A 27680-nucleotide genomic window follows, 5' to 3' on the forward strand; every position below is an offset into this window, starting at 1 on the left:
ATTCTTGAGGAGTTACCATTGGAGCCCACCTGCCATGACAATGGCATAAACAGCTGAGAACCTGAACAGCTCAATGGCATAACAATTTTAACTGATTTAATCTATTGACAAGGTTAAAAGAAAACTTGTTACGAAGCTAGCATCTACTTGAAACTTCAGTTACAACTAGTTCATCTTAAGAGGATAAATAAGCTTTTTGTACATTCATGTCAGAATACCGTATCCACCATGCTAATTTTTAAAAGAAAACCTGTCATCAATTGTTGAAAATGTGAAGAATTCTTCAAGTTCAAGAAACAATCCAAGCTTTTGAGAAACATAAATCTCCAGTACCAAAATGAGTAAAGAGCAAAAGATCAATTCTCCTCCACATGGAACTTTGCTTCTGAGCTTATGTTATAGAAATTAACGGCCACACAGGAATTAGGCAAGTACGCTCCAAGGAATTGTTCTTGGTCTAGCCAACTTTAAAGCAAAGCCAAATAAAATTACCGGGTATAATTGTTACCATAAACAAAAAAAAAGGTGCATAACAAAAGCAAATGCAACCACACAGCTCTCACTAATATGGGAAATTAAAAATCAAAATTCAAGAGATATTATTAGTGTAGTTTTGTCTTAAAATACTGCCTATCAAGTCTGAACATTGTTACTGGAAACCAAACTGCCACAATGGAAATAAACCAGATAGTATTGGAAATGACAAGGGCAAACTGGAATAAAAATCCTCCTTACTAATATTTAGGGCTTGGGGTGAAATTAGAGAGTTGGCTCACAGATAGGTCAGGTGGCAATATACAAATGTAGACATACTGAAAAACATCTCATTCATCACCAACTAGGAGTGCACACTGTCCTACCAGCAGGTCCGGCCCACCAGGGATGGAGGCACAGTGATAAAAATAGTCAAGGCTAAGTTGTGCTGGGAATCCTCAAAATCAACTCTGAACCCCATGAAATCATGTGGAATCAGGTCAAACCTTGGTCAGGAAGCTTCATAAGAGCTATCACCACCCACCTCTGTGCATCGGTGGAGAAGGGCTTGAAACATAAACATGATAGGAGTTTCTACAGGAATTAAAAAGGACAAGTGTAGTTAAAGTGAAGTTTGAGTCCTCTAGACACTGATAATGGGGGGTTAATAAGGAAAAGGTGAATGAAATGATCAAATATTTATTGTGAAGGAGGCCAAGAGAATCATCCAGGGGATACTTCAGGCTAGATATAGTTTTGAATGCTTTAGTTTCTTTTTTGTGCTGATTCATTGATTGTCAAATCACTTGGCTCTATCACATGGTATTTGTGTTGTTTGGCATGAAAGTCATCCAGTTTAGGATCTTCACCAGGTAACATTATTTTCAGATATGGCTGGCACTGCTCTTGGCATGCCCTACTGCATTCTTCATTCAAATCAGTGTTGAACCCCTAGCTTGATGATAACGTTTGAGTGGGAAATATGATAAACCACGAGGTTGCACAATGTGTTGAGAGTACATTTCTGCTGCTGATGGTCCATAATGCCACATGGATACACAGACCTGAATTGAGAGATTTGTTCAAAGTTTGTTTCTTAGTGCCACACAATACAATAGAAGATGTAATTAATGTGAAGGTAGGACAATGTCTGCTTTGACTTCAGGTGTTGGGAGGTCATGTTGCCGCTGTACAGGACATTGGTTAGGCCATTGTTGGAATATTGTGTGCAATTCTGGTCTCCTTCCTATCGGAAAGATGTTGTGGAACTTGAAAGGGTTCAGAAAAGATTTACAAGGATGTTGCCAGGGTTGGAGGATTTGAGTTATAGGGAGAGGCTGAACAGGCTGGGGCTGTTTTCCTTGGAGCGTCAGAGGCTAAGGGGTGACCTTATAGAGGTTCACAAAATTATGAGGGGATGGATAGGATAAATAGACAAAGTCTTTTCCCTGGGGTCGGGGAGTCCAGAACTAGAGGGCATAGGCTTAGGGTGAGAGGGGAAAGATATAAAAGAGACCTAAGGGGCAATTTTTTCACACAGACGGTGGTACGTGTATGGAATGAGCTGCCAGAGGATGTGGTGGAGGCTGGTACAATTGCAACATTTAAGAGACATTTGCATGGGTATATGAATAGGAAGGGTTTGGAGGGATATGGGCCGGATGCTGGCAGGTGGGACTAGATTGGGTTGGGCTATCTGGTCAGCATGGACGGGTTGGACCGAAGGGTCTGTTTTCATGCTGTACGTCTCTATGACTTCATGCTTATCAGTACTGTCATGAACAGGTGCATCTGCAGCATACCATGCTTGGATTTTCAGAAGGAATTTGACAAGGTCCCTAAACATTTACTGTAAGTACAAACTCATGTTGTAGAAGGTAACATATGAGCATGGATGGAAGATTGAATGACTAGCAGAACACCAGGTATGATGACTGGCTTATATTTGTTGTAATGGGGCAACCTTTGAACACAATAATTCTGACATGTGTTTCTTTTTCCTAGGCCAAGTGTCCACCCCCACATTTGACAGGGTCTTCAAATACTTCCAACCCATCTACACCAACTGGTAAGGGTTTCCTTTTGCCCTCACTTACCAGACAATCAACCTGACATTCAATGGATCATCCTTCACCATTCCTGCAACATCCAGTGTGATGGCACCACCAAACATCTTCCTTTCCCATGTCAGGGATACAAAAACTAAAACCCTTCCCCCACCACCTGAACCTTTCCAAACAAGTGCAATGTAAAAACCTGGTCTTCTACCTCTTCTTCCTCACCATCCAATGTCCCAAACACCCTTGCCAGGTTTCAATTCAGTATACTTTACTTGCTGCTCACAAAAGTAGACTCCTCCACAGTGGGGAGACCACTTGCAGAATGGGTGGACAATTTATGGAACATCTTCTCTCATTCTCCAGCAAAACTCAGGAGTAATTAACAGACTGCCAATTTAAATTCCCTATCTTGCTCTAACGTGGTGATTTATCCTTTGCCTTCTGCGTTGTTGCAGCAAAGTGCGAGGAGTGGACTCTCATCTTTTGCTGAGGCACTTAACAGCATTCTAGAGTCAACGCGAGTTCAACAATTTCAAACCATGCACTCTTTTCATCCACCATCGTCTTCTCATCCTTCAAGTCTCATTTTTTCAACCTTTACACTTCCACTGTTATTTGGCCACACTCAACCATTCTCAGCAATATTTTCTTTCTTTCCTACAATCGCTACCATCTCCTTTACTTTTTGAAGCATGTAACCATCTGTCAGTTAATTTCTCCTGCCCTTCACCTTATCACATGCCTTTCCTTTTGTTGTTCCTCTTACATTTGTTTCAAATGCTTAAAATGTATTACACATCTATTTTCAGCTCTGAAGAAAGATTCTTGACTTCAGAAATTAACACCGCTTCTCTCTTCACAAATGCTGCCAGACCTGCTTATCATTTCCAGCATTTTGCTTCATTTCGGATTTCCAGAATTCATGCTATTTTGCTTTTACGCAACTGCTCCACCACAGGTGACCATACCATTTCGGAGCTGTTCCAAGTGCTGAAATTTCTTTGCTACACCTTCATACTCGCTTTTCTCCTTAAATAGTCCTTCTATTCGACCTCTGAACAAAATTTTGGCTATTTGGTGTATTACTGCCTGCAGCATACTTTGTTTTAGAATGTTGTAAAGATTTTTACATTACAGATATAAACTTATGTTAGGACTCTAAAATTTCGTATTGCAAATTGTAAGATTGTCCGTACTTTTTACTTTTCTGAGATACATTGCAAACTGTAGAAAGATAATTTTTTTTTAAGTTGACAGTCACCCAACCCGAGTTTAAAAAAATTCAAATTATAATAGGTTTTATTTAAGCAGACTCTTTACAGAGTATTGGACAGTTTATAAATTCAAGATCAACAGGAAGTAACTCATAATTCCCCAATATGTACTCTGGGTGACAGTGTCCTTCCTAAACTTGCAGTTTTACAAAAACTACAGTTAAGTATTGCATCAGGCATCACAGGAGATCAGATAACTTTCATTAAAAACATTTCTCTTCCTAAAAACATATGATCATAAAATACTGTAGTATCTTTGACATCCATGATTATTACCAACAGATTCCAACAGTATGAACATTTAAACAATAAAAACCAGCTCCAGGTGAAAACAATGCCTCTGATATCTGAATTCATACAATTTTAGCTAGTTACAAGAAGGGTTAGGAGTTAGGCATTTGGTGAAAGTACAAGAGAAAGGAAATGGAAGAGGGGAATAAAGAGAAAATATTAGAGAATGCGAGACAGGATGCAACAGAAAGAGAAAACAAACTAAGATGACATTGAACAGGAGGTAAATAGACCCTGAGACTGTGTCCTCTATATTAGATTCTGCAGCTGGACGAGCTATTTTGGAGGTCAGTCATCAGTCAGGATGTTGCCTACTGTGGTGGGAAGGTCTTATGAGAAAAGGCTGAGGGACTTGAGGCTGTTTTCGTAACAGAGAAGGTTGAGAGGTGACTTAATTGAGACGTATAAGATAATCATAATTTGGAGATGCCGGTATTGGACTGGGGTGTGCAAAGTTAAATATCACACACCAGGTTATGGTCCAACAGGTTTAATTGGAAGCACACCAGATAATCAGAGGGTTAGATAGGGTGGACAGGGAGAGGCATTTTCCTCTGATGGTGAAGACTAGCATGAGGGGACATTGCTTTAAATTGAGGGGTAATAGATATAGGACAGGTGTCAGAGGGAGTTTCATTACTCAGTGGTAGGGACGTGGAACCCACCGCTGTAACAATAGTGGACTCACTAACTTTAAGGGTATTTAAGTGGTCATTGGATAAACATATGGATGAAAACTGAATAGTGTAGGCTAGATGGGCTTCAGATTGGGTCCACAGGTTGGCGCAACATCGAGGGCCGAAGGGCCTGTACTATGCTGTGCTGTAATGTTCAATGTTCTATTAACAAAATGAAGGATGCTTTCAAGTTTGCTCTATACAAAGTACTGAACGACAAAACATTGTGCCACTGGAGGGCAGTGGTGATCTTTGTAAATAGCAGAATTCATTTGTGCCAAAACGTGGAAAGATAAGTATTCAGAAGTCTGCTCTCTCTGACAAAAACGGACAGTTTTCGTACAATGACAAAAGCAAGCACTTAAGGATGGCAACTTAAGAACCTGCAAAGATGTCACAAAAAAAGCACATGTAATAATTATGCTACCTACTTCTATCAAACTTCCACAATGTATTAACCACATTCAAAGCTACCCAAAACACTAAATGCGATTCCCTTCCCCTCTCCCATCAGACCAAGTCTCTGTGGAGGCTTCTCCACTCTCATTCTGAACTCATGTCTTATTTTCTTGAGGATCTCTGAATCACCTCAGGCCACAGACTATTCCTATTCCTGGCACACTTTTTCCATTTATTAGTATACCACCCCTTGTGTCCTTCCTGCAAAACCAATTAGATGATAAATGGTTCTCTTTCCTCAAGCAGGGTTCCATCTTCAAATCATACAGAATTTTACTCACATCACACCTGCAAGGATCTGGCAAGTATAACTGTTCCCTTCTAATCCCACATATTTTAAAATACTTGTGAAGTCCTGAGGGATTTTAAAAGTTTTGCTCACCCATATATCAGATTTTGTTGTGATTGAGTTTCCTCCATAAAGATTAATCATTTCAGGGGCTCTATAAGACAACGTTGTATATCTAGAAAGCAAAAAAAAAGACATTTACTTTTATGTAATCTGTTCTACTATAATTTTCCCATAGTTAATTTAAACACTTGTTACATTTGTTCTGACTTTGCAATAATTACAGAATCAAAATATATAAAAACACACTTGCTAATTAAATATAATTGATGGGGTTCACACAAGAATTTTTTTTTTAAAAAAAGAGATAGTAGCACAATAGTGAAATATTGAAAAGGTTTGGAGTGATCTGGATGAGGGCAGAGAAAACAGATTTAGAAATGCAATAAGTCTCCAGATACTAAAGCTGCTTTTAGTTAATTCTTGTATTTGTTCTTTAAAACTTACTTGATGCCTACAGAACAACTGATCAAACTTGAAGTACACAACACCAAGCCAGTTGGCTTTTTAAAATTAAGAACCCGTCTTTTTTCATGATTCTCTGCATTACATTTGTAAAATGCTTGGCTCAATTTCACATCAATATTATTGTGTCTTCAGTGTCTCAAATTCTGTACAACCAAATGAGTCAACTTTACATAGGAAAATCTAAAAGTGATAACTAATTAGGTTTTCACAAAACCTTTGTGTCACTTATTTTCCCATGCCCATTCTCAACTAGAGATGGAACAAAGTGAAATTTTCAAATTTGACATGGTCTTTGTTTGTTTTTGTATTTCCCTCACATTAGGTCATCAATGATTAGCTTCTTGGCTCCTATCCAACTTCTGCCCCAGTGGAGACAAGAATCATGTCAAACCATTACATGTGCAATATACTAAACATGTTTGGCATTATGGATTATAATGCAATACTTGTGACATGCATTTTTGTTAAATGCCATGATTTCAGGTATGACTATTTGGTACTGTATCAACTGATTGGGACTGTAAATTGCTTTGGGAAATTTCCAGTAGCTGAAATATATACTATACATATTCTAACCAAAATGTGTGGTCCTGAAACAGCACAGCCAGTCAGGCAGCATTTGAGGAGCAGTAGAGTTGACGTTTCGAGCATAATCAGGATATTCTAAGCATTTAGCAAACAGATATTTGCAGGATCAATGCTTTTCTCACAAAGCAATTTTTTTTAATCTTTGTGAAATGTTACACCTAATAATAAATTGATTATTTTCCCACTAAACATTACAATGAGAGTTACAATATTCTAATTCCTGCAATGATAAATAGTTCAAAATAACACAAGTTCTTCACTTTGAGTATGGCAAGATACAAAACACGAGGCTAAAAATTCAGTTTTAACAATTAAACATATTATTATTCAAAAGAAAGAAAAAATAATGTAAAGGAAAGCAAGCTGCCTACAAAAAGTGCAGTTTAAAAGATTTCAAATACATTGCAAAACAAAGTCCCACCAGCTCCCCAATTCCATCATTTTGTAGTTAAAATCCAAAGAAACTTTCCTGCCACATCAAATCTGTAGGTAGTTTTAACTGCTTCTGCTCAATTTCAGTCCTGAGAGGTTCAGGGCCTTACCCTTTGACTCACATAACTGAGACACTTACAAAAACTAACTTATTCCCTCAACTGCTCTGCACAAATTCCGCCAAAGAGAGATTACTCTTACATCTGAATTCCATCCAGTCTATTTATAACTGAATTTAACAAGTTTAAATAACGTTTTTAAAAAAAACTTATTCATGCAAGCTTCTGCTAAATGGTAGCTTGATATATCTTTTCTCTTGTTATAAAACCCCGCAACATGAACAAAAACCCATGAATTCTCCAGGAGGCCTCCAGTCTACTGCTCTATTTAAAATCATGTTTTGAAAAGACTGACCTGGTTAATTATTAAGAACCTTCACAAACATACCAAATTCATAAACACTAATTTAACATTCAAAAATGTAAATCTCACATCTTTCAGCACAGTTGAAAAATCGAAGTAGATGCTACTCTCAGTTTTTCCATTCTTCATTAAAGCATAAGTTATGTTTTCCAGATTCAACTTGCATAAACTAGTGTCAAAAAAGGTCATATCTAAGTCTCAACCTCATGCATTTTGGCATTAAAAAATTCTTCATATTTCTCATGTAAGAGTCCATCCCAAACTTACAGCCATCGAACCATATTGTGATTAATTGTTCATCAGTAAATATTATACAGCTCGTTCTGTTATAACACCCGTTTTGTCAACGCAAATTCACTGCAATACAACTGACGAAGTGGGGACACTATTTCTACAACACAAACTATTAAAACATGTTTTGGCCTTCACAGTTTTCTGTGGTAATGAATTCCATAGATTCATCACTCTGTGGCTAAAGACGTTTCTCCTTATCTCCATTCTAAAAGATCTTCCCCTTCACTCTAAGGCAGTGCGCTCGGGCCCTAGTCTCTCCTGTCAACGGAAACAGTTTCCCAACATCCATTCTGTCCAGGCCATTCAATATTCTGTATGTTTCAATTAGATATCCCATCATCCTTCTCAACTCCACAGAGTATAGACCCAGAGTCCTCAAATGGCCCTCGTATGATAAGCTTTCCATTCCTGGGACCATTCTCGTGAACCTCCTCTGAACACACTCCAGGGCCAGTACATCCTTCCTGAGATTTGGGGCCCAAAACTGCACACAATACTCTAAATGTGGTCTGACCAGAGCCTCAGAAATACATCCCTGCTTTTATATTCAAGTCCTCTCAAAATAAATGCCATCATTGCATTTGCCTTCCTAACTACTGACTCAACTTCTAAAGTTTACCTTGAGAAACTCCTGGCCTAGGACTCCCAAGTCTCTTTTCAGACTTTGAATTTTGTCCCCATTTTAAATATAGTCCATGCCTCCATTCTTCCTACTAAAGTGCATGACCTCAGACTTTCCCACTTTGTATTCCAAATGCCACTTCTTTGTCCACTCTCCAAACCAGTCCAAATGCTTCTGCTGCCTCTCCGCCTCCTCAATACCACCTGTCCCACTACCTATCTTTGCATCATCTGCAAACTTAGCAGAATGCCCTCAGCTCCTTCAATTAGATTGTTAAACATTTAAAGTGAAAAGTTGTGGTCCCAGCATTAAACCTTGTAGAACACCACCTGTCATCGGCTGCCATCCTGTGCAGGGCCCTTCCAGCCCCACACTCTGCTTTTGGCCCGACAGCCGAGCTTCTATCTATGCTGGCACTTTGCCTTTGTCATCTTGGGCCCTTATCTTACTCAGTAGCCTCCTGAACAACACCTCGTCAAAGGCCTTCTTGATGTCCAGGTAGATAACATCCATTGGCTCGCCTTGGTTTAACATGCTCATTATTTCCTCAAAACAATTCTAGCAGATTTGTCAGGCATGACCTCCCCTTGGTGACTCCATGATGACTATGCCCTATTTTACCATATACTTCCAATTATCAGAAATATCATCCTACACAATGGATTCCAGGATCTTACCCATAACTGAGGTTAGGCTGATTGGTCAGTAATTTCCTGTCTTTTGCCTTCTTTTTTAAACAGCTGTGTCATGTTAGTGATTTTCCAGTCCTCTGAGACCTTTCCTGATTCTAGCGATTCCCAAAAGATCACCACTAACGCCTCTGTTATCTCTTCAGCTATCTCCCTTAGAATGCGAGGGTGTAGTTCATCTGGTCCAGGTGATTTATCCATTCAAGCCATTCAGTTTATTTAGCACCATCTCCTTGGTGATGGCCAGCATGCTCAGCTCTGCCCCCTTACTTTTTCTTAATTTTTTGGGATATTATTCATGTCTTCCAACATGAAGATTGATGCGAAATAATTATTCAGTTCATCAGCCTACTGAGCATCTGCAGTGCTACTCTCTCCTACCTTTCCTTCAGCCAACTTAGTTACCTTGCTTCCTTTTTCCTCAAAATGACATGAGACAACACTGCATCCTTTTTCTCAAATGTTGAAGGACCTGTATAACATTTACATGTTGGAATTGAGATTATGACTAACTTTTTTCATCTCAATGTGCATCAGCATCTGATGTTCATTTTTAGAAAGTACGTAATTTAAAGATCAAGTACTTATTCTCTTCTTCCTTGCAATTCTAATTTTTTCATTTCCATTCTTTTCAACTCCCACTCCCTTTCTATTTCAAACTACTTCATGTTCTTCATGCTCAACTTGCTTTAACTGTAACTCAACATGAACTATTTGGCTATGCAGGTAATGCGACTTCTAACGTGCTTGCCAATTCCACCAACCTAGCCTTTCTAATCTCTTAAAACTTGCCATAAATAGCTGGCAGGAATGTTTTGGCAGTTCCTGGAGCCATTTTATTTCTTAACACAAAACACGGTCTTTATCCTTTATTCACTTACACCAACTCTACACCCAGTCTTGCATTGTTTTTACTTTAAAATTGTGGCTATAGAGCCAAATTTTGTCACAGTTCCCTGGAAATCAAGCCCCACGATCCACAGAATCATCACAAATGTGAACATTTGATTAAACTACTAAACTTCACTTAATCATCTAATTCAGGTTATAAGAATATGCACACCAGATTTTTATTTACAACAAAATTACTATTTATTGCAATTAAGTAGTTTTAACCAAAGACGAGAAAGAAACACTAACAGCTCACTTGCAAAACTATAACTTAAAACAGTTCAACGTTGGAGAAACTGACATTCCTCTGCCCTTTCAAGTTTATCACCCATTTCTAGCATATTTGTCAGATGCCACGACAGTACTACAGGTCAGAAAAAAAATTGAAAATCCACTACTACTCTATAGCATAGAAAAATTTAAGATAGTATTTTTTGATAATGTTCTTTGATAATTGCTTTCAATGGTTTCCCAAAATCAAGCAACAGTACTAATAACTCACCTCCAACAACAAAATGTAGGTTTGGCCTTTTATCTGCACTAGTTTCCATTGTCTGTTGAGCAGTCTTCAAATGTACTTTGGCCAAGCCAAATACTTTGTAGTATTTCTCAGCAGTTGCATATACAGATCAGAAGAGTGTTAGGCACCAGGCCAGACACCTGTAAACATTTCGAACAAGTAGCCCAGACCCTAACTATGCCAGTTATTTTAAGCAGGTATAATGTGGATAGTCCAGGGAGGGATGCAGCTGGCCCAACCACTTAATTATAAACAAGGAGGAGGGGGAAGAGGAGAGAGACAAGAGGAGAGAGACGAGAGAAGAGGGGAGAGACGGGAGAGACGGGAAAGAGAAAGGGGAAAGAGAGAGGGGAGAGAGGGGGAAGAGAGAGAGATGGAGGGGTTTCTTTGACCAGCAGCCTCAAAACTGATTGACTGCTTTAACCAAACCAAACCAGAGACAAGCTGAGATGGGAGAACAGGCCACTCCCCTTTCAATTTACAAGCGTTTTTTTCCCAAAACTTGAAAGCCTTTTTCACAAGGCAGTATTGTTAGCAATGATCAAATTTGCCTCTAGGCAACTCTCTCATTCAACATTTCAAAAACAAATCAAGGACAACATAACCTTGTTAAGGGAGCAACGTTGTCACAAGAACAACTGAGATCCTCTCATCTCAAGCTGGTAAATCAGTTCAAAATAGCTGAATCCAGTGGACTCATTAGGGGCATTCCTAATGACAAACAGTAACAAGGAAATTCTTTTATCCCAAACATTAGTACAGTCCGAACAACAAACTCTAATCATAGTCTTTACAAAAATGACATCGTGAATGAAATGCAGAAGATACAAGTTGTTTTATTTCCAAACTATTCATTACTTCTTTGAATACTTCTAAATGATAGATTATTCAAATTAATACATTATCATGTAAAAGAACTGAAATATCTCATGGTAAGGGGGTGGGGGGGGGTGGGGAGGGGCAGTGGTTGGGACGGTCAGACACCTCCTTCTGGAATGTGCCTTTGCAAAGAAAGTCTGTTTTTCTCAAGGTTCGGCCCAAACAGCTCCATAGTGCACTAATATTCCAATATTTGTTTATTTCCTTGATCTACTGCTGCATTGTGACTAAGATTTTTTTTATAAATATATTTTTGAAATAACAAAATCAAAATTACAAAGGTGTCTGACCAAGTTTAACCAATTATTTATGTAAACCTGGCCAATAAAAATGTTTCGTCAGTAAATCTGTTCGCAAATGTAGTCCTTAGTATTTAAACCTGTGTTTACCTAATAACAAGTAATCTGCCATGTGTTATGGATCAGACCAAACCCCCTCAAAATAGAAGAGGATAAGGTCTAGACCAACTTTTCCTTAACTTAAAAGGTAAATGCAAGGCATTGTGTTCCAGATGCAATTCGACTGGTCAAGCTACCAGATTTGAAGCAAAACATACTTTATTCATAGACTATAGTTAAAATTCACGACAAGAAGAAATTGAAATAGCTTAGTTCTATTGGAAAACTTAAAATAATAGATTTTTAATACTAAACACTAACTGCTACACAAAAGAAACATTCCATAAACATATCCCTGATAAAAGACAAGTTCATAAAAATAGATTGTCTCTCAGCCAATTCTCCATTCCAGGAGGAAAACATCAAGAAAAAATTCTGACGTGGTGCGTCAGAGAGAGATATACTGCAGTTTCCATCCATTTTCAAAACCCAGCAACAACAACTTCTGAAAACTAAAAGTCTGGTTCTGTGGGGGCCTAACCCTACCCATTTAGGCTGCTTCTATTGTTCCAACTTTTAAAAAAAAATCCCAATGCCTTACAAACTGTCTACTCCAGTAGCAGAGTAGACTGCTCCATACCTCTGACTTATAAAAGGTTGGAATATAAAAGCAGCGATATGCTACTGAGCCTTTATAAAGCTCTGGTTAGGCCCCATTTGGAGTAGTGTCCAGTTTTGGGCCCCACACCTCAGGAGGGACATACTAGCACTGGAGTGTGTCCAGCAGAGATTCACACGGATGATACCTGGACTGGCAGGTCTAACATACGAGGAAGGGCTGAGGATCCTGGAATTGTATTCATTGGAGTTTAGAAGGTTAAGGGGAGATCTAATAGAAACTTACAAGATAATACATGGCTTGGAAAGGGTGGACGCTAGGAAATTGTTTCCACTAGGTGAGGAGACTAGGACCCGGGGACATAGCCTTAGAATTAGAGGGGGTAAATTCAGAACAGAAATGCGGAGACATTTCTTCAGCCAGAGAGTGGTGGGCCTGTGGAATTCATTGCCGCGGAGTGCAGCGGAGGCCAGGATGCTAAATGGCTTCAAGGCCGAGATTGATTAATTCCTTGTGACATCAAGAATTTAGGGCTATGGGGAGAACGCTGGTAAGTGGAGTTGAAATGCCCATCAGTGGTGGAGTGGACTCGATGGGCCGAATGGCCTTACTTCCACTCCTATGTCTTATGGTCTTATCCTGTCCAAAAATTAAAGGACACAATGCACCTCTTCAAGCCATGGTATCATCACACATCAAACAGCCATTTGAGAGCCACTTGTAAAATTTTGTTTTGATTCTCAATTGGAACTGCCAGCTGATTGATTATTCAAGTTCCGCACAAGCTGGTGATCTCCATTTTCTCATTAATAGGTTGTCTGTTTAAAAAAACAACTCCTCATTCAATTTCTGAGTAGGCTGTTGATACAGCTATCAACTTAGGATTCATTTGTTACATTTCTCTTCAAGATATAGTGGTATAGTGGGCGGCACGGTGGCACAGTGGTAGTGGGCGGCACGGTGGCACAGTGGTTAGCACTGCTGCCTCACAGCGCCTGTAGACCCGGGTTCAATTCCCGACTCAGGCGACTGACTGTGTGGAGTTTGCACGTTCTCCCCGTGTCTGCGTGGGTTTCCTCCGGGTGCTCCGGTTTCCTCCCACAGTCCAAAGATGTGCGGGTCAGGTGAATTGGCCAAGCTAAATTGCCCATAGTGTTAGGTAAGGGGTAAATGTAGGGGTATGGGTGGGTTGCGCTTCGGCGGGTCGGTGTGGACTTGTTGGGCCGAAGGGCCTGTTTCCACACTGTAAGTCTAGTCTAATCTAAATAAGCGAAGCATCACAGCTTCATTCTCTTTTCCTTCCTCCTTTTTATTTATGTTTTCAAAAATAGTTTCAGATAACTGAATTGATACGTCAACTTTCTCATGCAAAGAGACTCGTCATCTTCTGATCTGATCTTTGAGCCTATGGTTCAGATAGAACAGTCAGAATTAATCACAGAATTGTTACAACACAGGAGGCATGGATCATGCCTGTACCAGTGTTTTAAATGAGCATCATTACCTAGTGCCAATTTCCGGCTTCTTCTCAACACCCTTCCACACTATTTCTATCTAAATAGACCACCCAACGTCTACTTACCACACTTCCAGGCAGTGCATTCCATACCCAAATGACTCAGAGTGAAAACATTTCCCTCATCACCTATGCCCTCTTGTTCCTCAAATCTCCACTCAGCCTTTTTCTCTCCAAGGAGAACAGTCCCAACTTTTGCCATTTATCCTCATAACTGAAGCGTCTCAGTCATGGAACAATTCTCAAAAATCACTTCTCCACTCTCTTCTATGCACTCTCATCCTTTCTATATAATGTGAAATCCACAACTGTTCAGAATACGCCAGCTGAAGTCAAAAATGCCTTACACAAATTCAACAGGGCCTCCTTATTCTTGTATTTGACGCCCCTATTAACATAGGGGGCCCTGCATTAACTGCTTTCTCCACTTGTCCTGTCGCCTTTAAAGGTATTTTCTTAGGATTTGTTGCACTATTTCAAATACAGGTAGAAGATCCTTTATAAGAACATCCAAAAACTGAAAAGCTCAGAAATCCGAAGGATTTTTTTCTCATTAACAAGGCTGCTTGACGAGCAAACGGTTAACTCATGTCGATACCCACTGTCATTCAGATGCAACATTGGGGGGGGGGGGGGGTTGTGGACATGGGAGGGCATAGCCAAGTATGTTGTTCTTAGTTAGAACTTTGTTTCTCCAGTAAGATTTTTAAAAATTTCACCATTAAACTCTCACATTCTGAAAACCGAAAAATTCCAAGTTCCGAAAAATTGATGGTCCCGAGCATTTTGGATAAAGGGTCCTCTACCTGTACAACTTTTCCACTTAGTAAGTTATTTTTTAATCCAACTCAATACACATGGGACCACATTATAATCTTCAGATATAGAAGGTACTTCCAATTAAGAATTTTCTCTATCAGCAGCTGCTATGGAGGACAAGTTGTATAATCATCTTGCATCAGCATTTGTTGTATTTCAATTTCTCTCAACATCTTTATTGGTTTGGCTCCTTGATTAAAATAATAAGCAAACACCTATTTGGAATAAAATATTCAGAAAATATTCACTTGGTCTGATTCTCATTAGCAATAACCAAGGAAGAATTTTGACTGTACAAACCATCTATTCCTTCCTGATAGGTTCTAAGAACATATACCTGGAAAAGAGACCAATTCTTCACCTGTGTTTAGTACATCCATGTACTTGTTTCTGAAGATTGACAGATCCATTTTAAGTTCAAACAATTAATCCAAAAAAAGAATGTCCACTTTGCTATAATCCAAGGTGATGGTAATGCTGGGCAGTAAAGACCCTAGAGTGAAACTTGGCCTGACATACTATAAATCTAACTTTTTGTTTTTTGTTTATCTTGGAAGGTCAGGGCTGAATATATTCTGAACAAAAGAATATGTAAGGTTTTCTTACAGAAAAAGAAACGAACTTTGCTACACTTCATAAGAACTATTTGAAATGATCTTATTATTAAAAATAAAAATGCAACTCTTTTAACCTCAGCAAAACCCTTACTGACTGTAAAGCTCAGCGCAAGGTTGCCCATCTCTACAAGTTTTTGTTCATTTGATCCAGCTGTCATCAATTTGTTTTTGGCAAATGTTCACTCAATGCTATTTTCTGAATAGAATAGCTTTTTCCAATACTTACACAATTCACTTACTTTTAAATTCATTAAACTCCGATCAACCACTGTCTTCTGCATCTACAACTCCTCTCTTCCTGACTTTTAAGCTAATTAGGATGACTTTTCAGCCCAGACTACTTTGAAGATTGTAAATCTACAACTCTGCAACTACCAACTTGTTCTCTCTGGCAGAGTACTGCCCATAGCCTCTTCTTTTAAATGGTTCTTTCTTTTTGTAATACTGGACTGCTGTTACCAGGCAACAGCAGTTTTTTTCCCCTTCTATCTTTTTCTCTTCAATATATTTAACTGCTCACCTCAAAGGTTTAACTGTGACATGAAAATGTGCATTCAGTCATAGAGATGTACACCACAGAAACTGACCCTTCAGTCCAACTCATCCATGCTGACCAGATATCCTAAACTAATCTAGTCCCATTTGCCAGCACTTGACCCATATCCCTCTAAACCCTTCCTATTCATATACTCATTCAGATGCCTTTTAAATATAATTTTACCAGTCTCTACCACTTCCTCTGGCAGCTCTTTTCATACATACACCATATCCTTTTAAATCTTTCTCATCTTCACCCTAAACAGATGCCCTCTAGTTCTGGACTCCCCCCACCCCAGGGAAAAAACAATGCCTATTCACTCTAAATCATGCCCCTCATGATTTTATAAACCTCCATAAAGGTCACCACCTCAACTTCTGACAGTCCAGGGAAAACAGCCCCAGGCTACACAACCTGTCCCTGTAGCTCAAGTCCTCCAACCCTGGCAATATCCTTCTAAATCCTTTTCTGAACCATTTCGAGTTTCACAACATCCTTCCAATAGGAGGGAGACCAGATCTGAACACAATATTCCAAAAGTGGCCCAACCAATATCCTCTATAACCACAACATAAACCAATAAATTTCCAAAAACCACACACGACTTAGATCTCATGAATAAAACCAAGAATATATCTTGCCCTTAACACACAATATAGAAATACAAATCAAAAGGTGTGTACTTCAGAACTTAAGTTTTCAAATAATTAAAAAATGTGATTAATTGTCACAATAATGGATGAAGATGGTTGTAAGAAATAGTTAAAAGTATGGAATTACAGACAAAAATGATTGCACAAAAGAAACACACTTGCTGATCTAGTTATTGTTCAAACCCCATCTTGATGTCAATATAGTTTGTGATGTGAGATTAACATGGCTGCTGTTCTGAGCAGTCTTAAGTGCTGTTCAGTCCCTGAATGTGTACAAATAAGCCTCTCCAAAGTGTGCAAAAAAAAAGGAACAATTGGATATTGGAAGACAATTTTTTTAAAAAATCGCTAAAAATGGAAACATGCAAGAACTCTCATAAGCAACACTGACCCAGAGTCATGGAATAAGCCCAAAATTGATCCCAAATACTGCCAAACAAAAGCGTATAATGTGAAATATCAACAACATGCAACAGTAACAAGGACAATTATTTGTGGTATGATGCTGAAGTTACTAGCACTGTCAATGAAGAAAAAGGAGGAAACGCCATATGTTGTTGCTATGCAACCAGGGTTTTGGGGCAAATTGAGTGATTCAAAATGATTCAAAAGATTTCTGCAAAGTGCTGCAATTAAATTATGTTGTAGTTTTATACATCAGATAAAGTATGCACAGTTTGTAATGTTATTTAATAAATAAGAAAATTTAAATTAATTGTTTAGCAATGTTAATTTTTACTTTACATCATTGAGTTCTTTGGATCTAAGATCAAGTATGTGCTAATTCCTTGAAACATTATGCACCTAAAAGTTAACACCCAACTTTTGGTCAAAAAATAGGTCTTAAATATTTGACATTTTCATGAGAATCTACAAAACACAAGCAAGATGTCAACAAAGTCTGAACAGCTGTTTTTGAAACTGTTTTTGCATCTTAGGTAAAAGGAGTGTGCACAGTTGATTGTGACTATGTAATTACATCAAGAGTGATTACAAGTAAATGAAGTCAATTTTGGCATCTCAGCCAAGCAGGAATAAGTACAGTCAAAATGGTGTTTAGGCAGAAAGGTTAAAAATATAAAACTACTGTTATCAGCAGTTTAAGTGTAAGAAAAGCTACAGATTTGAAAAGCAATGTGCAATGGTTATATGGAAGACATTAAGGGAAAAGTCAATAGAATGATGATTGTGGAAACTACATAAAAGAACAAAGGGCAAAACATCTGGAGTGCAGTTGCTATGGCCAATGAACAGAAATACAAAATACTGTGTCAGCTTTCAGAATATTGAAAAAGACACAAGTAAAGCTTGTTAAAAAAAAATGAATAAAACAGATCTTACTTCTTGATTTCATCCTCCACAGCACTGACACCATGTACTTGTGGATTGAGAATTTTGTGAGTCGCACTTCCAAAATCACACAGTACATAATTTCCATTATCATTTAACAAAATATTTTCAACCTGATAAAGTTTGAAAAACAAGAAAATATTACCATTACAAGGACACGTTTTATACTGTTACATTGTAATTTTATACTGACAATAGTCACAGTATAACAAAGGGATAATTTCCGATTAGATGAATGAACAGAATGACAGCAGTTGGGAATTCAATGTAAGGTTAACCATTTTGAACCAAAAAAAAGGATAGATTAGGATACTTTTCTAGACAGTAGGAAGTAAAGTATTGTGGGTATCCAAATAGACTTGGGGGTTCAGGCGCATATTTTACAAACATGTGCAGCTAATAATCAAGGCAGCCAATGGAATTTGTATCTAAGGGAGTACAGGGATACAGAGGCTATGCTACAGCTATTCGAAACCCTGGTTAAACCCTACTGGGAGTTCTGAAAACAGATGTGGGCACTACATCTTAAGAAAGTTATATTCGCCTCAGCAATAGGAAGACTTCAGGGATTAAGTTATGAAGACAGATTATGCAAATTAGGCCTGTTTTCTCTTCAATTTAGTATGTTCAGAGGTAATCTTCAAGGTATAAACAGGAAAAGACAGGGTAAATAATGTACTTCCAATGTTTGGAGATTCTAAAACTAGGGGCAAAGTCTAAATATTAAGACAAAACTATTCAGGAGAGATGTTAGAAACCACTTCTACACAAAGGTTTGGACCTCTTTCCCACAGAGTTCATGTTAGATTTATTGTTAATTTTAAATCAGAGATAGATAATTTTTTTGTAAAGCAAAGATAGTAAGGGATTGGGGACCAAATGCAGCTCAATTCTCAAAGTGAATCTAGAGATTTAGCTGTCAGGTGATATTGATTTCTCAAATGAAAATATCTTCAACTGTAATTCAGTGCAGCTCAACAGAATATTGGAGGAGCCAATATTCACGATATTGCAATTAATTAGAATTCTGAACTATTACAACCTGTGCAACTCGCTAGCATGGAAAAATGTTCAACATTTTACTTCACTGATTCTTACCTTAAGATCTCTGTGAATGATTGGGGTTTTGCACTGATGTAGCCTTGCAACTGCCTCACAGGTATCACAGAAAATCTGCAGAACTTCTGTTTCAGCAAAACCTGTCTGCAGCCTCTGGTTCATTTGGTTCACTACTTGTCCCGCTGTCAAAAAAATACATGAAGCAGTTTCTGCTTGTACAAAAGTTTCAATCTCAGGAAGTAAATGATTCATGTTGTTAACAAATTAATCAACATGTAAAATTCTCACACATTGAAGTCATAAGTCTGTAAAATCTCCCCCAATCCACAAATACTTGATTCTGACACATGAAGGATAAAATGGAAAGTACTTAATTTCCAGTGTTGGCACACCTTATTTTATTGAGCAAAAGCCTCCAATAAAAAAAGGTAGATTTTTGTTTAAGAACACAGCAACAGCTGTACTTTGGATAGAAAACATTATTTCCTCCTTTTTTTTGGAAAGGAAAGGGTTAGGATAGTACAATAAAAAAAATCTTCATAACATTCCCCCTTGTGCTTTGCTCATCTCTCTGTCCATACAACCAAAGGGGGCAAAAGCAGACACTGTACAGCTAGTGAAACCCAAACAATAGTGTGATTAAGTTAATTTGATTGGGGGACAGAGGAGGTCAGCCATATTTTGCAATCATTACATTGTTTCTGAACATTCATAGCCACTTCAGAACCAGGATCCTGAGTCTGCGCAAGCTCTCTGACACAATTCAGAAGTGATGCACAAGTATGTAGACAGGGTTGGCGGATTTGAGCTACTGGGAGAGGAAATTTTCCCTGGAGCGTCACAGGCTGAGGGGTGACCTTATAGAGGTTTACAAAATCATGAGGGGCATGGATAGGTAAATAAACAAGGACTTTTCCCTGGCGTGGGGGAGTCCAGAACTAGACGGCATAGGTTTAAGGTGAGAGGGGAAAGATTTAAGGGGCAACTTTTTCCACACAGCCACTGTATGGAATGAGCTGGCAGAGGAACTGGAGGAGGCTGGTACAATACCAGCATTTAAAAGACATCTGAATGGGTATATGAATAGGAAGGGTTGAGGAGAATATGGGCCAAGTGCTGGTAAATGGGACAAGATTAAGTTAGGCTATCTGGTTGGCATAGATGAGTTGGATCGAAGAGTCTGTTTCTATGCTGTTCATCTCCATGACTCTAAGTCCACCCAAAAGTAGAGTCCTGACAACTTTTCACCTTTGAACATTTGTTTGCAAAAGAAAAAAAAAATCAGTATACAAATATTATTTGCTTGAACTATTAATAGTAGCCAAAAATTTAATAATCCGTGATATTCTAAGGCTAGTGGAAGCAATCTCTTACTCCAGTCACTGGGTTTCTCGGGGATATTCAGCCCAAAGGGCAACTAAGGTAATTAAGTAAAAATACAAATTAAACCAAAGCATTTGTGTACATCATAAAGCTATAAAAGACAAAACATTTCACGGACATCTTAAAATAGCACTTACCACGGCAATATTCCATGAGAATAAGCACTTCCCAAACATTATCACCAATTGATGTAATGCTACAATCCAAATAACCAACAATATTTTTATGGCCCGAGAGCTCTTTCTAAAAGAAAGCAAAACAGAATTCACGACAAAACGATATTAAGATCTTACATTCTGGTTGTTAAGCACTTGTTGCATTACACAACGGCACACTTTAGTGGATTAACGTACATCTCACAACTTCAGCTCAAATTTCATATGCAATATTTCATTGACCTATCTTAAAGCTTTTTCATGGTGGGTGCCTAGAATTTGCAGCCCAATTTTGTGCTTGAAGTGAAACTTTCAACTCATTTGAAAGCAACCTGGATCCTCAACTGAAGTGCTGCAGGGCAAAGAGCTATTGCTGGTAAATGAGATTAGAATGGGCAGGTAGTTTAGTCAGCTGGTACAAACACAATGAGTTAAATAATTCTTTCTGTACTGTAGCCTATGGTTTCTAGGTTTTAAAAGAAAAGCTGTCATCGTCCCACCAAAACACAGGGTTGTTCTCTCATTAGAGAGACAGACACACAAGTGATGATGGTTTAATGTGAAGTTCAGCAGGCATTAGATGAGGAGAGAGGTTGAGGAGGACAGAACCCAGTCAGCCCTGGTAACCCTAGTCAGTGCAGGAATTGAACCAATACTGCTGGCATCACAAACCAGCCATGCAGCCAAGTGAACTAACTGACCCATACTCTAAGTTTTAGGAGGCTCTCACTCAAATACAGATGGGTTGCACCTCAGTAGGATTAGGACTAATGTCTTTACAGGTTCACTATTGTGGTTGGCAAGAATTTGAACTAAATTGGCAGGTGAATGGGAAACATCATTTAAAAGCAGAAAATGGGGGGCAAAAACTGCACAAATAAGTGGGAATAGTACTTGATTAGCACAACCATACTGAAAGGCAGAATAGGTTCAACATGCATACAGTCTACTCTTGTTCCTATTTCTTGTGTTCTTAGAGAAAGAAGTAGTGTCATATTATGATAGGAATAAATTACAAACTGCAAATACTTCAACAGGTTTACAATGCTCGCGTAAAAGCAAAGTTGCTGAACTGCAAACGCAAATAGCCATGTGGAAATACGACAGTCACATTAAAAGGAAATGTGGCTGAAAAATAATAAGAATTGGGTGCTTAATGTTCGAAAGTACAAAGAGTCTAAAATAGGGAAGAATGAACAAGGGAGTGTGACAGCACTCAAAAGAAATGTTTTGGAAAGGGGGAATGTCATTAAAAGGGGTAAAGGAGAACTAACTTGATGAGAGTTGAGAAGCAAAAAGCATACAATCACGCTTCTGGCAGTATTCCGTTGGTTTCCAAATAACTATAAATGAGAGGTGATGCCCTTGAATGACAAACAAGGCAAGGGAATACAGTATGAACAGTAGGACCCTGGGAAGCACTGATGATCAAAGGGACCTTGGTGTGCACACGTAGTCTGGCGAATTTCAGTTATGAAGAGAGAATGGACCAATTGGGATTGCATTCCTCGGAGCAGAGGAAAATGAAGGGGGACATGATTGAGTTGTATAAATATTCTTCCAGGTGTCATTGCAAATCAAAATTACCCAAATCAAAATTTCCTTACCATAATAGTGACTTCCCTTTTACAGATGTTCAGGTCATAGGCATCATTAACATACATGCGTTTTAGGGCACAACGTACACCACTGACAGTTCGAGCCAAGAACACGATGGAGAATCCACCTATGAACATTTTAAAATTTAAAAAAGTATTTTAATGTGACATAGAGGAACTACTTCAAACAAAAAGCATCTTATGAATTACACCAGCTTCAACATTTTGGCTGCAGTATTCTACTTCGATAACATCTATACAGGAGACTTAGAGTATTTTAATTGCTTTGCTCTCCAGAGAGTTAGGAAGATTTAATAGAAGTCACTAGTCTCTTGCCCAGATTAAGAAGAATTAGTAAAAACCTGGCTTATGACACAGAAATGGTAGCTCCATAATTTTCCATCAGAAAACAATTTTGTATTTATACAATACCTTCAATATAATAAAATGTTCCAAGCCACTTCACAGGAGCAGTATCTCACAAAATTTGCCTTTAGGCCGCAGAAATATCATACAGATTTAAAGAACTCAAAATTGAAAAACAGGTGGAGGGATTAAGGAAGGAATTTGAGAATTTAGGATGTCAGGAGGAAGGATTCCTCAAGGTAGATATTTTCTAAACAATCTATTATACCCTGCTGGAGCAGGTAGGGTTTGAACCCGGGATTCATGGCCCAATGATAGGGATACTATCACTGCACCATAAGTGCTGTTAAGTTCCTCTGGATAGTGCTCTGGGGTCAACCATCTTCAGCTGTTCTGTCAATCATCAGGTCAGAACTGAAAATGTTTGGTGAACATTGCACAGTGTTTAGCACTATCCACAACTCCACAGGTACTGAAACAAGCCATGACCTTAACAATATACAAGCTTGGGCTGACAAGTTACAAGTTGAAAATAACATCCCTGCACACAAGGGTCAGGCAATAGCATCTGCAAGGCAGCTAACCATCATTCCTGGACATGCAACAGTATTACCATCGCCAAATTCATGTTATTTGAATCCTGGTGATACCACTGAACAGAAATAGAATTAGACTTGCCATAGAAATACAGTAGCTACTAGAGCAGGTCAGAGGCTAGGAAACCCGCTGCAAATAATTCATCCTGATTTCCCAAAGCTTATTCACCATCCACAAGGTGCAAATTAGGAGTGCGATGAAATACTTCCAATTTTGTTTGGGTGAGTGCAGCTCCATCCAACAACACTCCAGATTGACACCATCCAGGAAAAGGCAAGCAACTCAATTTAACACATTCACAATCATTCACTCCCTCCGCCACCGATGCACAGTCAAGGCAGATTGTACCATGTACCAGATGCAGTAGACATTCACCAAGGTTGTTTAGATAGAATCTTCCAAATTATTACCATTCACAAGTACATGGATAACTGATGCATGGGAGTTCCCCTTGCAACTTCTCCTCAAAATCATTCACCTTTCTGATTTGAGAATTTATTGCCACCCATTACCGTCATTGAGTTGATACCCTAGAATTCCCTTCCAAATTGTGGATGTACCTACACCACTGGACTGCAGCAGTTCAAAGATGTGCCCTACCACCACCTTCTTGGCAATTAGAGATGGACAATAAACTCTGGTCTCAGCCAGCAAAGCCCATCTCGAAAAGGAATGAAAGTGGGCAATCAATGAATGGTGACTCAGTGCAAATTGGAATGCTCAAGAGGCCAGAATTAGAGAACATTTTTAGAAGTTTGCTCAGATGATTTTCTTTTCATGAAGGACAATTAAGAAGTGTTCGCTTTTAAACGTACAACCATGGTCACATCACAATCCTTCACATCGGTCATGTGGAAGATCATTGGTTTGAGACAACCGCTCATATGGAGGACAAATGTATAAACTGGACAAAAGAACAATTTGAGTTGTAATATTTATATAGTTCCTATGAAATAGTAACTTCTCCATGCTTACCATTTGGAGAACACATGATGAGAATTGATCTACCAAATGTACTTTTGGTAAGAAAATTTTAATGTCCACTGACAACAACTCAGTCATCCCTTTATTAAATGATCTGGCCAAGCCTACAGTATAGTTGCTAGACTGGACATCCATCAGTTGGCAACAGAATCAATCCAACAAGTTTTCTCCTCAGCTCAACCTCACAAATATACCCATCACACGTGACCATTCATAACCACTGGTAGGAGTCACCACCACAAATCCTCTACTCTGCAACAAAGCAGATTGCAGAATCACTGCATAAAATGAAACACAGTCAAAAAAAGAAACTAACCATTCTAAAGCTGGATCTTCGGATAAGGCATTGTACATTGCAACAAATCAGTAAGTTGGGCCTAATGTCTCTCTTTTCTCCAAGGCTAACAAGCAACTAAACTTTTGCCATCACAGTAAAGAACACTAGCCAAGAGCACTATGCATACATTGCAAGCTGATTTCAAGTCGACAAAACTATTGCACAGGATTACCTGAATACTTACGTGAAGAACCTAGACTATAGACAGAAGTAGTGGTCCCATTTTCAATGCATTAACTAAGCACAATGTAAGGCAGTTCTATGAATATCTGCCACTTCAATCAGGTCAGAGCATAGCTTCAGAGCAAGAGCCAAAGCAGAGTTGACTTTAGATGTTTGCAACTTGATGTGATAAGCTGGCAACCCTATACTCTTCATCAGAGAAGTTGAGCTGAAGAAAATAATTGGAGATTGACATTGTAGATTCCAGTATCCTCATCTCTTCACATGACATAGCAGATAAGTACACTGGATATAGTAAAGACAACAGGCTTTAACATAATTCTGGCAACTGAACTAGAGACATATGCATCATAATTAGTCACCATGACTAACTGTCATCAATCCCTAAGTCAACCAGTTGCAATAGAAAAATGACTCTGGCATCCAGTTAATATAAAAGCCCAGTAATGGGAGCGAAGATGTTAACAGAGATAGCTGTAGCACTTGCACAGTAATAACCGTCGGGCCAGATAGCTCCGGACCTCAATACAGCCTTGGCTCAAATAGGCAAAAGATGGAAAGTCCAGAGGTGAGGTGAGAGATAATAAAGACAGTGTTGATGTCAAGGACACAAGTGTAAAATCATGAACACCACCAAAATTAATTATGTCAATGGGAATCAGGGGGTAAGTTCACCACTTGCTGCATTCTTATCTAGTAAACGAAGATGGTTGCAGTGTTGGAGACCCATCAACTCTGCTCAACTCACCTCACCCTAGTCATTGCTGCAGGAGGTCTTCAGGTTAGTCTCCTACATTGAACTGTATTCTGCAGCTTCAACACATGGTCAGATTCAGTACCATTCACAACTCCTCAGATATTGAAGAATTTTGTATCCTCATGCAGCAAGGTATGGATAATATTGTGGCTTGGACTGAGGAGTGGAAGTGGCATTAACAACACAAGTCCCAGGTAGAAACTTTCCCAACACAGAACCTAACCTCTTCTTGATATTCAATGGCATTACCATCTCAGAATCACCCACCATCAGCATCTTGGGGTGACAATGACCAGAAACAATTGGCTATACATTGTGGTTATAAAAGTGGAACAGGCAAAAAATTCTACAGCAAATAACTCATCTCCCGATTTCCCGACACCTGTCTGCCATCTACAAAGCATAAAAGTCAGCAATATGACGGAATACTGGTGACAGGTCTGTAAGCTAAGGAAAGACCAAAAGCTACATAGTTTTACTGAATGGCCTTTAAATAACTCTGAGGTATTTTCTAACCTACTTGTTCAGAGCTCTGTTGCACATCTGTGGAGCAGCTGGAACTTGAGCCAAACTCTCCTGATCCAGAGGAAGGGACACTACCACAAGAGCATTTTTTAAACAAAAAGTCAACCTGTTCAGACCAGTTTTGACACACCTCTCGAGGAGATGCGACTTGAACCCAGGCCTACGTAGCTCAGAGGTAGGGACACTAGAGACGTGTCACAGCAGCCTTTTAAGTAATCATATAGCCTCTTCAATTGCTTGGCTAAATGATGTTCAGCAACAATAAAATACTCAAAAGCATTCAAAACCATCAGCCCACTTTATTGGCATATCATCCATCACAGCTGCACAATGACAGTTGCATGTAACAATTGAAAGAAGCATTCTAACTGCTGGTAGAGTTACTTCAAGAACACTTTCTAAACTCCCAACACCTACCACCTCAAAAAATAAATGTAACAGGCACATGAATCACCACCAAGGTCCTCTCCAAGTCACTCACCAACCTTACTTGGAAAATTAACAAGATTTGTTCACTGCTGCTGCGTCAAAATTATGGAACTCACTCTTTAACAGCACTAGAAGTATACCTATAACAATATAAACTGCTACAGTTCAGGGCATCACCACTTGCTGGAGAATTGGGTTTGGGCAATAAATGCTGACCTTGCCAGAACACCCAGTTTCAAAAAACATAACATTAAAAAAAATCCACGAGACAGAATAAATCCAACTTGCCCATATATCATTCCACTAGCTGCTACTCAACTATATCAGATGATGGAAGGTGTTAAGAGTATCATAATAATCAATCGTACAAGTAACATGTATTCGCCAATAATTTGTTTCCCACTTTGGATTCCACCAGAATGACTAGGGCCCAAATTTTAGCACAGAGATTCATTCAGGCATGGAAGCACTTCAATACTTGGCACTCATGAACTGCTCTGGACAGTCGGTTTAAATTCTATGCTCAAGTCTCCAGAGGGGAATTTACCTTACTGACATTGGTGTTGGATTAATTTCCCGACAATTGAAAATGCTTTTTTTGTGCTCATAATTAAAAAAAAGAAAAGCACTAGCAGCAGCAGTAAGCGGTCCAGTGCCCCAAGCCTCCTTTGGCATTCAATAAGATGAAGAATGACCTATTATCTCAATTCTACTTATCCACACAATCTCTTGATTCCCCTCAAGTCCAAAATTCTCAAACTTAAACTTAGTCACTAGGGAGCAAGGAGCATTCACACTATTTAAATTATGAAAAGAAACATTCTTAATTCAGTCTTAAATGACTGGAATATCATGAGACTATGCCTTTCAGTTTTGTTTTTAAATTCACCAGTGGAACTTGCATGATATAGGCTGGCCAGCATTTATCGTATTCCTAGTTGCCCTTGAGGTGTGGTGAATGGTCTTCTTCAACCGTTGCAGTCCACGTGCTGTTGGTTGACCCACAATGTCATCAGGGATGGAATGCCAAGACTTGGATTCAGCAACTGAGAAGGGATGGCAACATATTTCTAATCCAAGATAGTGAGGGGAATTTGCAGATGGTGGTGTTCACAAGTATAAGCTCACTTTGTCCTTCCAAGCGGAAATGGGTTTGCAATGTGCTGTCTAAGGAACCTTGGTGAATCTAAATTCTCCAACCAAGTGGAAGCACTGCTGGCTCACACCACAAGGGACCTGGGTTTGATTCACACCCTCAGGCTACTGTCTGTGCAAACTCCACACATTTTCTGCGCGCCTGCATGGGTTTCTTCCAGATGCTCCAGTTTCCTCCCACAATCCAAAGATGAGCAGGTTACGTAGGTCAGCTATGGGGAATGTGGGGTCATGGGAATAGGGTGAGGGGCGTGTCTGGCTGTGCTGCTTTTTGAGGGTTGCTGTGGACTCAACAGGCCAAATTGCCTGCTT

At 39.0% G+C, this 27680-nt stretch overlaps 1 protein-coding gene across 2 annotated transcripts in view; it reads right to left on the reverse strand.

Moving 5' to 3' along the window:
• Positions 1-27680, reverse strand: part of bmp2k (BMP2 inducible kinase) — a 102428-nt gene that overhangs the window by 42907 nt on the left and 31841 nt on the right. For both annotated transcript variants that reach the window (XM_060826207.1, XM_060826197.1), the window contains exons 2-6: positions 22045-22163; positions 20420-20525; positions 18939-19081; positions 17832-17953; positions 5618-5699 (exon numbers count right to left, since the gene is read on the reverse strand). In XM_060826207.1, the coding sequence (XP_060682190.1) occupies positions 5618-5699; positions 17832-17953; positions 18939-19081; positions 20420-20525; positions 22045-22163 (572 nt within the window). The remainder of the gene's footprint in view (positions 1-5617; positions 5700-17831; positions 17954-18938; positions 19082-20419; positions 20526-22044; positions 22164-27680) is intronic.

The sequence above is a fragment of the Hemiscyllium ocellatum genome, chromosome 1 (genome assembly GCF_020745735.1).
Source record: "Hemiscyllium ocellatum isolate sHemOce1 chromosome 1, sHemOce1.pat.X.cur, whole genome shotgun sequence".
Taxonomy (NCBI): domain Eukaryota; kingdom Metazoa; phylum Chordata; class Chondrichthyes; order Orectolobiformes; family Hemiscylliidae; genus Hemiscyllium; species Hemiscyllium ocellatum.